Source organism: Euleptes europaea, chromosome 15, assembly GCF_029931775.1.
Source record: "Euleptes europaea isolate rEulEur1 chromosome 15, rEulEur1.hap1, whole genome shotgun sequence".
Classification (NCBI taxonomy): Eukaryota; Metazoa; Chordata; class Lepidosauria; order Squamata; family Sphaerodactylidae; genus Euleptes; species Euleptes europaea.
Genome location: NC_079326.1, coordinates 5004310 through 5017766, shown reverse-complemented (window position 1 = coordinate 5017766; position 13457 = coordinate 5004310). Strand labels below are relative to the sequence as shown.

General features: G+C 40.0%; 1 protein-coding gene across 1 annotated transcript in view; it reads right to left on the bottom strand.

The window, feature by feature from the left end:
- The window catches only part of MAP3K2 (mitogen-activated protein kinase kinase kinase 2), a 43464-nt gene extending 30459 nt beyond the window's left edge, over positions 1 to 13005 (bottom strand). The window contains exons 1-6 of the mRNA XM_056861665.1: positions 12935 to 13005; positions 9022 to 9140; positions 8418 to 8458; positions 5232 to 5331; positions 3333 to 3446; positions 2581 to 2668 (exon numbers count right to left, since the gene is read on the bottom strand). Of these exons, the coding sequence (XP_056717643.1) occupies positions 2581 to 2668; positions 3333 to 3446; positions 5232 to 5331; positions 8418 to 8458; positions 9022 to 9140; positions 12935 to 12938 (466 nt within the window). The 5' untranslated portion in view covers positions 12939 to 13005. The remainder of the gene's footprint in view (positions 1 to 2580; positions 2669 to 3332; positions 3447 to 5231; positions 5332 to 8417; positions 8459 to 9021; positions 9141 to 12934) is intronic.
- Positions 13006 to 13457: the final 452 nt, after the last annotated feature.

Sequence of the window (13457 nt, the reverse complement as noted above, 5' to 3'; positions counted from 1 at the left end):
ATATTGCATAGTCCCCACTAAGAAATAAAGGAGGTCAGGGTACCAAAGAGGAAAGGGAAGGAAAAAGGTCATGGGGATTGCAAGGATATGGTATGGAAAGTGGCAGCTGGAAGGGGGGGAGAGAATAGGAGTGATGAGATGGGAATAAAACACTGGGGGGGGGAAGCGTGTGGCATAAGGAAAACAGAGTTTGGGGGTGGAAGTAAACAGCAAGCGGGATGATGGGAAGAAGCATAGCCCAGAGCAGAAGGATGGAGGAAAAGAGAAACCTGAACAAGGTGGGAAGAAAGAGAGGCCAGCAGAACAGGGTAAAGCGATCTTCCCTTTATCCCAGCTGTCAGATCTTAATGCAAAAATGTAACTTCCTACATGTACTTTTAACACAAAGAGTGCAATCAAAATGATTTGCAAAAAATATTGTTTGCTTATAATATTAGGTTGAACTGCTATCACTTCACACAATTGGTACATTACATCACAGAATCATTGAGTTGGAAGGGACCTCCAGGATCTTCTACAACCTCCATCACAATGCAGGAAATTCACATCTAAGTTCCCTACACACCCCCAGTGACCTCTGCTCCATACCCAAGATCACATTTGCCTTTTTAGCTACCGCATCACACTGCTGACTTACGTTCAGTGTATGGTCTACTAAGACCCCTAGATCCTTTTCACACATACTACTGCTCAGACAAGTCTCCCCCATCCTATAATTATGCATTTGATTTTTCCTATCTAAATGCAGAACTTTACATTAATCTCTGCTGAAATGCATTTTATTGGTTTTAGCCCAATTCTCCAGCTTGTCAAGATCATCCTGTATCTTGGCTTTGTCTTCTAATTTAATAAGTATCCCCGCTATTCCTTCATGGCTGTTAGTAATCACATTCTTTCTAAATGATGAAGGACTGACTGTCTAACGATTTGTTCTAAACTTTTCCAGGTATAGAAGTCAAGCTGATGGGTAGGTAGTTACCCGGATCCTCCTTTTCCCCCTTCTTGAAGATGGGGACAACATCTGCCTGCCTCCAATCTTCTGGCACCTCACCTGTTTGCCAAGAATTCTCAAAAACAATGGACAGAGGCTCAGAAATTATATCTGCAAGTTTCCTTAGTACCCTTGAATGCAATTCATCTGGCCCTGAGGACTTTTTTATTTAAAAAATTAGGTGTTTATGGACTACCCCTATGCCGATCCTAGGCTTCCCTCATCATGTGTTCTGTTTGATGAGGGAAGGGAGTTGTAGCCTAGGATCTGTGTACATCTGTATAAGGAATCTTCCACCAAGGGAACAATCTGTCGCACTGGAACATGCCTCTACTAGCTGAATGGAGTATTAGGATACAACTTATCATATTTAAGCTAACTCAATATCATGTAACTTGTCTACTGTGAGACAACTCATTACATTAAATACATAAATATAAATACTCTAACTGCACTTTAATGTTCACAAACTGATTTCTCAGCCTCAGTCACAGAATCGACACCATACACATTTCCATATATGACATGGGAACATTTTTAATAGACTCCAGAAAAAAAAAGATCTTTTTATATGGTCATAATACTGGAATCTGAACATTTTGGAAGATGACTGAAACCAAGTGCATAACCAGTATCTACAACCGTGCGAAGGGGACCCTTCTGACTTGCAATTTCTTATCAATAATTCTATCTACTATTCTACCAGTCCTGCTCCTCCATGGCTTTGAGATGAATGCGTTGGCCGATGGTGAGCTGAAGGATTGGTGGAGGCTGCCAACACAACTAGGGAAAGCTGCAGATGCTGGCCCTGTATGTTCTAAAGAAAACTATTCCCACAATATGCAAGGATAAAAGCATGCACATCTGATACGCATTATTAAAAAGACACAGATAAGAAGTTATTCAACAGCCATTCCTAAGTTGCAGGAATACAACTGCCAATTCTGAGATGAACATATGCGAGTTTTTTCAAAAAGTTTGAAAAATTAAACTGAAACAACTTATTTAGCCAGTAAGATTTGTCCAATTCTAGGATTCTTGCAAGCCCAGCTATGAAAGTACAAAAATAAAACCAAGTAATAAGCTGTCTAGGATTCAGAATCAGGCCCCTGATAGATCTCTTTTAGCAGCCAAAACTGGCTGAGAACCTGAGAATCCTCCAGATAAATCTTCCTACAAATAGAAATCTGCACACAAACTCTTCCCATCGTTCCAGTTTTAGAAGAGTGACTTTCTCGCACACTCCTTTGGCTTAAACCCTTAATGTGGAGAGAGTATCCCAAAGTTTTCCCGTAAGCTACTCTCCCCTATTCCCCATATTACATTGACATTTACCTCTGGGAATTAAACTTTATTGCGCAAAACTGTCATTAACAATACTCCAACCCTTTTTATGTTACAATTTTAGACAAATTATTTTTGCATGGTCTATTTGAGCTTAAAACTGCCATATGGAATGCCACCCTTAATGGAAGGAAAACATCAAACCATTTGTGAAAAGACGTTTTTGTAAGAAATATTCAACAACTTAAAGACAACCCTAATTTCCAAATACACTTCAAAATTACAGAAACATAAAACTGCATTACCTATTACTGAAAGCCTGCTTTTCCTTTCTGTCACTCTGAACACTGTATTATCCAAGTCTTCTAATGATGGCAGCGGCTCCATGTTACTCTGGAGGTGAAAGCAGATTACTGTTTATTCCCTCAAAAAGTGTAAGATACCCTCCACTCATACAAGAAAATACTATTTTTTGCATGAGCAAGATGTTTCCATGCCATTTATCAGAGAATAATCTGATGTTAAACTGGAGCTATTTATTAGCTCCCAACTCTACGCATTTCAGTTTACCAGCTCCCTTTGCACAGTGTGAATACGTTAAATAGACAATGGATCAGAGAAACATGAAGACTTATAACACGATAACTGGAATATTTCAAAACAAGGAAAATATTCCAGTTCTACCAACAAAACACATTCCCTTCTAGTCCACAAATAGACTACGTTTGCACTCCTCACTCATAATGTTAGCAATGTGCAGTAATAGACAAAAAATAAAGTTCAAAATTTAATGCATATTTTTTTCAGCAAGTAGCACCCTTTAGTCTGCCTTGAGGGACATCTGTCTCTCTCCTTTCCAATGCTTTGATGAAGCAAGTAGGAGGAAGAAAAGTTTACATTATGGTACCAAAGCTGACATAGCAACTCCAGAACCACGCACACCCTAGGAGATTATGCCATTTATATTTTACATGTGTGTTGTATAGAAATATATATATGCTATATATAATATAGTAATTTCATTGTTTATACATGCATTATATGCATATGTTCACACCTGTGTATTTCCATGGGCAACAAGCAATATCTTGAGGCTTTTCATGTGAACACTACGATCAAGGAGCTCAATAGCTTTGTCCAAGTCCTCTTGGGTGGTTAATGGGATCACTAACTAGATAAAAAACAAACACAGAAACAGTTAAACAAGGACAAAACCCAACCCATCCATAGATGGTGTGATTGAGGAACAACCATTAAGACCAGTAGCTAGAACTGCAAAATTTCTAAGTAGGGCTGCCAACTCTGATTTGGGAAATTTTTGGAGATTTGGGGACAGTGCTCAGTGGGAAGGGGCTCAGCAGGAATATGATGCCATAGACTCAGCCTTCTGAAGCTGCCATCTCCTTCAGCGAACCTGACTGATGTGATCTGGAGATCAGCTATAATTCCAGAACTCCAGACCTTATCTCGAGTTTGGTAACTCCTAGTTCCAAGGGAAGAATTCCAATCTTTAGAGGGTAGATTCCTTTGACTACAGACTCACCTTTCTGAAACTGTTAAAGGGTAGGCACCTTGTCTAAGGTCTGGCCCTGCCACAGCGAGTTAAAATGGGCTGCAATTAAGCATTTTTTTCCCACCAAACGCTGTAACAATTTACTTAAGTAAAGAATGTTCCACCATGATGAAGAATTAGGGGAACAGCTTATTATCCAAGAATAAGCCATGTTATTGTAACCTGTATTACTTATTTTCTACTTTCACTCAGTGGCTCAAGACCAAATATGGGCTAGTGTAAGTGGCTGCCCAGTTGCATGCATATAGTTAAGCAAGACCTCAGTCAGTTCAATTTCTTTCATATTTATCAAAGATTATAAATGTTAGCTCTTGGCATCACCTTCTAAAGGGACTATGTATAAGCATTCTTTTATAATAAAAAGTAGGCCACAGGTATACACCAGCTAGCAACATCCAATATAGATTACCATGATGCATTACATATGGAGCTGCCGTTGAAAAGTATTTGCAAATTTCACCTAGTGCAGAATGCAGTAGGCAGGCCGCTATCTCCAACTAACCACCAAAAGCATATTATCCCAAGTAAGATATGAAGAGATCCTTACTGGCTTATAGTTTTTCAGGCTCAATGAAAAGTACTATTTAAATTCTAAATGGCCTATATATCTAAAGGACCACCTTCTTCCACAACCAACTGCTCATCAGTTGAGATTACTGTCCCATGTATCCCTCTATTCAGAGGCAAGGCAGATGAGTCATCAGAGAGGTTGTAGCATCCAAACATTGCAAATTTTTGCTTACACTTACCTGGCACCATCAGTGTTAAGTATTTTGGTACCAAGCAGAGTCCATTCAATCCTCTTGAACTCAACAGTATTTAAGATTATTTTCATTGGCTGTTGTATGTTTTTATCCTGATGACTGCTAGTTTTACAGTCATTTCTACTTTTTGAACTACAACAAATTTTGTTTTGTAAACCACCTTGGCTGATTTATACTGCAAAATGGAATCTAAATCTCTAAAACAATCAGAGATATCTGCTGACAGAATGCTCTTTTCATATCACCCAACAATCTACAATTAGGGAGTTTGGTACACTGCAACAAATATACACACACACGTTTGTACTAGATAAGCAGTAAATATGTTGGAGGAAAATGCAACCTCTTAGGACCACTGAGAGGAAGATAGCCATTCACAGCCACGTCACAACACCATGGGGTATATGATGTATTGTGCATGTGTGGGAAAGGAGCTGATAATAATGGTAAAAGTAAAGCAGAGAGTACCACACTGAGTACCCACAGTGGGGAAGACACACAGCTTTGCAGCTTATCGGCCACCTTCAAAAGAGTACCCAGTTTTCATTTCAAACAGTTCTGCTACCCAACCTTCCACGTACCACCTTTACAGACAGTGAATCAGGAACCATTATTATACCTCATTATTGCTGTAATGCAAATTCATGGGCTGTCCAAAGGCAACTTTAGCTTTTGATGAAAGATCTTCTAGCTTGACAGGTTTTGTAAACTGCAGAATTCTGTAATACATGGTTTGGAGGGGGGGTGTAATTCAATGACATGAAAACACTAGGCAATTATACAACATTTAATTCACCCAAGTGAAGTCTTCTCCCCTCCAACCCCATTTACAGAACAGAAAACTCAAGTAACAAGATCCAGATAAGAAAAGCAAATCCTCCAATGTATCAGAGCTGAAGCCTGCATCTTTCCTCATTTTATGTAAAGCACATAAAATACTGCAACATTCTAAAAATATTAATTTTTCTATATACAAAAGGAACAACTTTCCCTTTTCTCTCATCCCTTGTAAGACATGTTAATGAGGCAATCAGGAAGAAGAGTTGGTTTTTATACCCTGCTTTTCTCTACCATAAGGAGTCTCAAAGCAGCTTACAATAGCCTTCCCTTCCCCCACCCCACACAAACAACAGGCATTTGCGAAGTAGGTGAGGCTGAGAGAGTTATGAGAGAACTGTGACTAGCCCAAGGTCACCCAGTAGGCTTCATGTGGAGGAGTGGGGAATCATACCCAGTTGTCCAGATTAGAGTACGCCACTCTTAACCACGACACCATGCTGGCTCTTGAACAGCAGCATAATTTTATAAACAGACTTAGAAAAACATGCGTAGAAGGGATCCATTTAGAAATCGTGTACAGGCTTGAATTGTAAAAGTCCACATGCCATTAAGTAAAACTCTCCTACTTTGACTAAAGTTTAAAGGCTCTCTCTCAAATATATACTTTTATCACTTAAGGTGATACACTGTTAAGTTTGTGATTGAAATCCTAACACCTTACCAGGGCAAAAGCGCCACCTGGAGTCTCTGTGATCTTGGACCCCTGGAAGTTCTATTAGAATGACCCATTGATTTCCATTCCACATCAGACCATCCTGGCAGACTTAATCCATTTGGAGCAAGGGACAGTCTGGTTTGGACCAGACCATCTATTTGTCATGGAAGTTCAGAGCCATTACCAGATGCTTGGTGAAGATGGAACTATATTTTATATTGGTAGCCCTGACTTCAGAGATGGGGATTTGCATAGGGAAATCAGCTTGTCATTCTTGGAAAGGAGGCTGGCTTAGGTCCAATTCCATTTACCATCAATATTTGGACATTTGGGATTTTCACTGGGGCCTCAGGAGGTTAGGTAGGAGTTAATGACCCCTTCAACCTCTTGCTACAGCAAGGAACTCTCCACATGCTCTGAGGAACGTGCTACAGCTCAGGTAATGTGAGTTTAGCTTAGCTAGTTCAACAGTACTGCTTTTTATTTGAACCTCTCTGTGCTGTTGTTGCTGTGTGCCATTCCCTGTACTGTGTTTATTTGCCTTTTTCCACCCCCTTTTGGATTCCAACCACCTTTTCCCTTTTTTTCTCTTTTATAATAAACCTTTTATAAAGACTTTTTTTGGCTTTGCTTATTACAATTCATCTCTTTGGGGTTTTTCTCTTAATCTCTTCCCCATGTGCTCAACTGCATGGGTGCTACCTAGTTTGTTATGAGGTATTCTCTAGGCTTTCTAACCTGTCACTTTATTTGGGGAGGGGCTGTGGCTCAGTGGTAGAGCATCTGCTTGGCATGCAGAAGGACCCAGGTTCAGTCCCCGGCATCTCGGGACAAGGCAAGCAGGTGATGGGAAAGACCTCTACCTGAGACCCTGGAGAGCTGCTGCCTGTCTGAGTAGACAATACTGACTTTGATGGACCAAGGGTCTGATTCAGTATAATGCAGCTTCATGTGTGTATTGTTCTACTACTATGCTGGAAGGGTGACCTTCTCAGTGGGTCAGTTTAGATGTTCTTGGGAAGCCCTGAGTGGTGGTAGCAGGTGACCAGTGTATTTTCCAAGGAACCTTTGGTCTAGAGGGGTTCCCCAGTGTGATGAACAAAGAATTAATCTTTGAGAGAAGCTCAGAAAAAAAAACTGCCAGGGAGTGGGTGGAGCTAGGGATTTCACTCTCCCTTTTCTGAAAAAAGGGAGGAAGTCTGTTTTTGGTAACCTGCGTGTTTAATAGCTGTTTTTGACTCTGAGAACCTGAGGGTTCAGATTTGCCTAAGCGGTTGTGAAACGACTCCTGTGGAGTGACAGGCAGAGACTGGAGGAAAGGGTCCCTTTCTCAGGTCACTGAAAGGGAATAGGCTCTGGGAAGGAGATATTCCAGATATGGGGTTTTGTTAAGGGATTACTGCCACAAAAGTGGGGTAAATCTATGAACTGGAAGAGAGATTTGAGAAACAATCTCCATACTTCTTTGTTCTCTGGGGAGAGAGATTGTATAATATCCATGCTTCCCAGTTAGCTAGGCAGCAGAGTCTGAATAGGAACATCTATAGGAAGTTCTGTGAACTGAATTTGGGAACTTAATTTAAGAATTGTAATTCTGTACTAACAAAGCCATCTAAGATCTATGCCTCCACTGTAGTAAAACCTATAAACTAGCTCTGGTTCTATACCTTCCCGACTTACCGTTTTCCCTCCAAGTCCATCCCTTGTACCGTGTTTAATAAATCTCTGTTACATGGCTATTAACTTGAAAAAGCCTCTGATGTCTCATTTCTACTGAGGTAAAATAAGTAAAGGGACTAAGGAGAAAAATTAAAACTCCAATCAAACAGTTTGGAAAGCAGTCTCTCTCTCGGCACGCACGGATCATGATACGAAGCAAGGAAAGACACCATTTACCCCTTCCAACTGTAACGAACTCATAATGCTGGTGTTTAAATTTGTTCATCAAAATAACTAGAAGAAAATTCTCAGTGCAAGGAAGATGGAAGTCAGACATTTTCAATATTTGCTCTCACTTTAACAGTTCATGCCGTCAATACAGAACCTACAAACTTTTACAAGGAAAAACTAAATGAAATCAGCAAAAAAAAAAAAAAATCCTCAATGTTCTGGGAGCAACAACAAATTTTAATAAAATCATGTATTTTGGCAGATTTCAATAAATTTCCATTTTCCAAAAATTTATGTGGGCAGCTGTCTCTTTAGGTATGTTGTACTGCTATAAATCTTTTACTTTGACTGGATTCTGGGGTCATTAAAATAAGTTCAATTGTATTCATGAAGATGCCTACAACCATTTATTCTCTTTACCTTCTTTCACCTCGATGTTCAAATTTGACTCGGATGTCATTCTGCTAAGAGAATAATACATATTTAATTAAAAAGAATTAACAAAAACAAAAGTCATAGGTGAACTCAACTGTGATAATTCTCACCCTATATGCAGAGGGCCATCAAATATTCTCACACGTCTCAAGCAATATTATTCTGCTATTGGAAACTCACACTTAGGAAATTGGCATTTGGATGGCCCAGGCTAGCCTGATTTTGTCAGATCTCAGAAGCTAAGCAGGGTCAGCCCTGGTTAGTATTTGGATGGGAGACCACCAAGGAATACCAGGGTTGCTGTGCTGAAGAAGGCACTGGCAAACCACCTCTGATAGTCTCTTGCCATGAAACCCCCCCAAAAAAGGGGTCGCCATAAGTCGGCTGCGACTTGACGGCACTTTACACACACACACATCAATCAGAGCTAATACAAAAGATTTGTTCTGCATACCACATCTCTTTTATTCTGTTAAACATTTTAAGGATATTCACACTGCTCAGAGGAAACTTCTTAGGAAGTGAAAAATCACCTCAAAATGCAAGTACATGTTCTTCACTCCATTAAGCAAACATTTTACAGGCTTACCTGTTTTTTTGGCGAAGCTGATTTCCCTTTGCTTGTTTCTTGTAGAGGCAACACGGGACGACTTGCCTTATGAAGGACTGCCAAATCCTGCATGATTGAATTCAAAGCTTGCTGCTCATCTGTTTAGAAAAAAAAGCCCATTATTAGCTTCATCTATTGATTTAGGGATGAATTATATGGGAAATCTATGGTCAGATCTCCTAGTACAGGCTTGGATCCTATGTCAAGGTTTCCTTCACACTTCTCTCTAGCCACTAGGAAGGCTTTCCTCCATTGTGGCGCTCACTTCCTCTGTCACGAGCACTTCCATGTGTAAGAGATGTTTCTCAAAGAGCTCTTACACACAGAGGTGATAGCAATGGAGGAAGCAAGTGATGTAGTGGAGGAAACCCTCTGCAGCAGTAGGAGAAAAGTGTAAGTGGAACGATGGCTGATACCGCACTAGGTATTCCCAGCGTTGTATTAAGAGTTTGAAAATGTTATAAAAAATACTGTTGGCACTTTCTGTGTATTCCCACCAATGTATTAAGAGTTTGAAACTGTTATAAAAATACTGTTCGCACTTTGTTCGGCCCCTTTAGCCGTGAAGACGTCTTCCAACCATTTTTTAGCCGTGGCATCCAAAAACCCTTTTAAAGCGATGTTTTTTATAACATTTCCAAACTCTTGATACATCGTTGGGAACACCTAGTGCGGTAACAGCCAACGTTTATATGGTCCCAGCCACATATTCTATGGTTAAAATACAACTGCAATGCCCCCAGTTTGGTTTGGGCTATGACACGGGAAGGGAGAAGTTTAACTCCTTGTGCTGCACCATTTTCCCTTTTACCCCGTGCTATTAGTCCTGGAAGAGAAAAGAAAGACAAGTATTCCTATAATACCCATCTTTTTTTCTTAGCTCAAATATCAGTATACAGGATGTGGGAGACACACCAATTTCTATCAGCACAAAGAAAAAAGGGTACAACTCCCCACTCCCTCCCAAACCATGACCCTAATCCAAATCCCACCCCCGACCTGCTTAATATAAAAAGCGATCTGATCCTTCAATGTAACATGTAACTCGGATCTTATATTTGAAAATTAAATCTAAGAGATGTTTTAAGGAACCCTTTCAGGAAAATAAAACAAAATCTAAAGATGATTTGAATGATCCTTTTTACAAGCTTTCAGAATGTGAACTCCAAGATTATCAGGTATCGCATGAACTATTTTTTATTTTAACTGGTATGGTTAGAAAAGCAAGCTTCCAAATGGCACAAACTTTTTCCTGCCTGAAGAAAAGTTCTATGCCACATAAAAGCATACAACCCTACCAAAACAGGTAGTCTTATAAAAAGCTCTGAGAGCAACCATAAAATTGAACAGGTTTTGCATCCTATTATCTTCATTATATATAGTAAAGGTCACTTCCAGTAGATATGAATTATTTTACAAGATCTTAATTGGTGTCCAAGAAGTAAATATTAAGTGGATTGCAGGATTCTTTCAGAAGACCTTTGACTCAATTTTTAAACATACTATGTGCATTGCAGCTAAGTCAAGCTGACCAACATTTTTTCATCCAGGCACCTGATCAGACTTAAAAACTGCTTAGGAATTTACTTGGGAAAGAGACAAAACAAAGTATTGATGTTACAGAGGCACAAACATGGAAGTAATTTATAGCACTCAGGGGCCCAGTTCTGAAAAAGTATATCCTTAATTTTATCATAGTAAGTGAGCATTAAAAGACAGCCAAAGCACAGTGGAAAATTTATCGAGCTTTGATGGGGGAGACCTGTATTCAAATCACTTTTAAACATGAACCAAACAAAGGGGGTTACCACACTTTGTATTCCCAGCGATGTATTAAGAGTTTGAAAATGTTATAAAAACCCTTTAAAAGGGTTTTTGGATATCACGGCTTATAAATGGTTGGAAAACGTCTTCAGAGCTAAAGGGGCCAAACAAAGTGCGAACAGTATTTTTTATAACGTTTTCAAACTCTTAATACATCACTGGGAATACACAGAAAGTGTGAACAGTATTTTTTATAACATTTTCAAACTCTTAATACATCGCTGGGAATACAAGTGCGGTAACCCCCAAAGAAACTTTGGAATAGCCCCTTGGCCTAATTTACATCACGGGCTGTAAAGAGGATAAAGCAAGTTAAACATATTGTAACCTATGACAGCCCATCGCTGAGGAAAATAAAAATAAAAATGAGATTACAAGTTCTACCACAGTTCAACACATCCTTATACATTTGCAAAGTACGCTAACTGTATTGCTGAGGCAGAGCGACAGAAAAAATGGACACTGGACCAATGAGGGGGAAAACTGTCACTTCAATATCAACAATGTAATCCTATGTAGTTACTCCAGCTCAAACCTGTTGATTGCTATGGGCATAGGCTAGAATAACTCTACGTAGGATTGAACTGTAAGCCATTCATGTTTCCACATCACTCCAATTTGACATTGATCTCTGTTGCTAGGGGCAGTGGACTCCAGACTTGACACAAGAGGCATGGTTCAGTCTACATACCTCATGGTGACATACTGTCGTTTTTGTGTCTACTTTGAGGTAACTAGTCAGTGGACTCAAGTCTCCATGTCACCAGGCACAAGGACTTCCACAGTAAGCAGACTAGCAGGGGAAAACAAAAATCCAGGAGGACCTGCAATAGGCTACTCACAATGTACCTCAAGGCAGTCAAAAGATGCATAAGTACATCAAGGAACAAAATATATTCTTGTTTCCCTTTCACGTGCTCTCATTTAACACTGCATTTTATGAGATAATGTTTTAATACTTAAATTATTATTATTATTATTATTAATCAAGGAAAACTTCACCATTGTGCTCTCAAATAAACAGGCTTTCTGGACTAAACTGGACAATGTCTGTGGATAACAAACGGTACCCAAGTTTGTGAAGTTGCAACTAATCTGTGTGTTATTTTACCAATGGAACAAATTTAACTGTAAAATGTAACCATCACACTAAGGTTTATACAACTGGAGGAGAGCACAAAATCGCACTCCTTTAGGAAGACTGCCAACTGATAAGAAAGCACAAACAATATTCTGACCTGCTCTTCAGCCTTTAAAAGCAGTTTGATCAGCAGATGACCCTTCTCACAGTAGAGATAAATTTAATCATCTGTTAATGTCTGCAGATCACATCTCTATTGAAAGCACAGCAACAAAGCCAGATGAAACTAGGCAGTCCACCCTAGAAGAGTATTGTTCGACCCATACTCCTTCTGTGAAGCAAAGAACAGGAATGGAGGGACCAGCATCTGTGGCAAAAAAAACTTCAGGGGAATGAACAGGATCGGGGCCTTTGAAAAGTGGTTTTTCTAATAAAATGGTTACTACTTAAAAGGTAAAGGTCCCCTGTGCAAGCACCGTGTCACTCCTGACCCATGGGGTGACGTCACATCCTGATGTTTCCAAGGCAGACTTTGTTTGCGGGGTGGTTTGCCAGTGCCTTCCCCAGCCATCTTCCCTTTACCCCCAGCAAGCTGGGTACTCATTTGACCGACCTCGGAAGGATGGAAGGCTGAGTCAACCTTGAGCCGGCTACCTGAAACCAACTTCCGTCGGGATCGAACTCAGGTCGTGAGCAGAGCTTTTGACTGCAGTACTGCAGCTTAACACTCTGTGCCACGGGGCTCCTGGTTGCTACTTAGGTCTACACAAAACCCCACAGAGAGTTCTACTTCTACTGAGAGGGTGAAGAATGCTTACAATTTTCCCCCTAAATTAACAGTTTTAGGACCAAAATATTTCAAAGTAGATTTCAAAATCGTACTGCATTCAACAACTCGCACTGTATGTCATATTTGAAGATGTCTATATTATGAGCAAGGCAGAATTAATAAATTCAAAAGTTGGATTCCATTCATAAGCAACTCACCCATAGCGTCAGCCAGCCCAGAAAACCTGAATTTCAAAAGAATGGCTCTCCCATTAGTATCCTTTTATTGCCTATATAAAGCAACAACAACAAAAAAAGTTATGAGTGACAGCACCAAGGTGTATAAAAAGGTCTAGAGATGACAACAATTCTGGCCTTAAAAACAAATGAAAAAGCTTGTCAGTGAACACAGTGGTGAAAAGAGAAGATGGTGGAGGCGGGGGGTCATCAGTACCAGTTAAAGCAATAACTGGAGGCCATATGTGTTAAAGCTGGTGTAAGAAGGGGAAAGGCTGTGGATCAGTGATAGAGCACATGCTTTGCACACAGAAAGTCCCATGTTCAATCCCTGGTATCAATAGTTAAAGGTGTCTTGCTGCCCCAAACTTTGGAGAGCCACTGCCAGTCAGAGCAAGCAATATTGAGCTAGATAACCTACTGATCTGTCCAGATACAAGTCAGATTAATGTGCCTATATAAGAAATAGTGGAGGCTGTATCAACAGCCACAGTCCCATCTACTT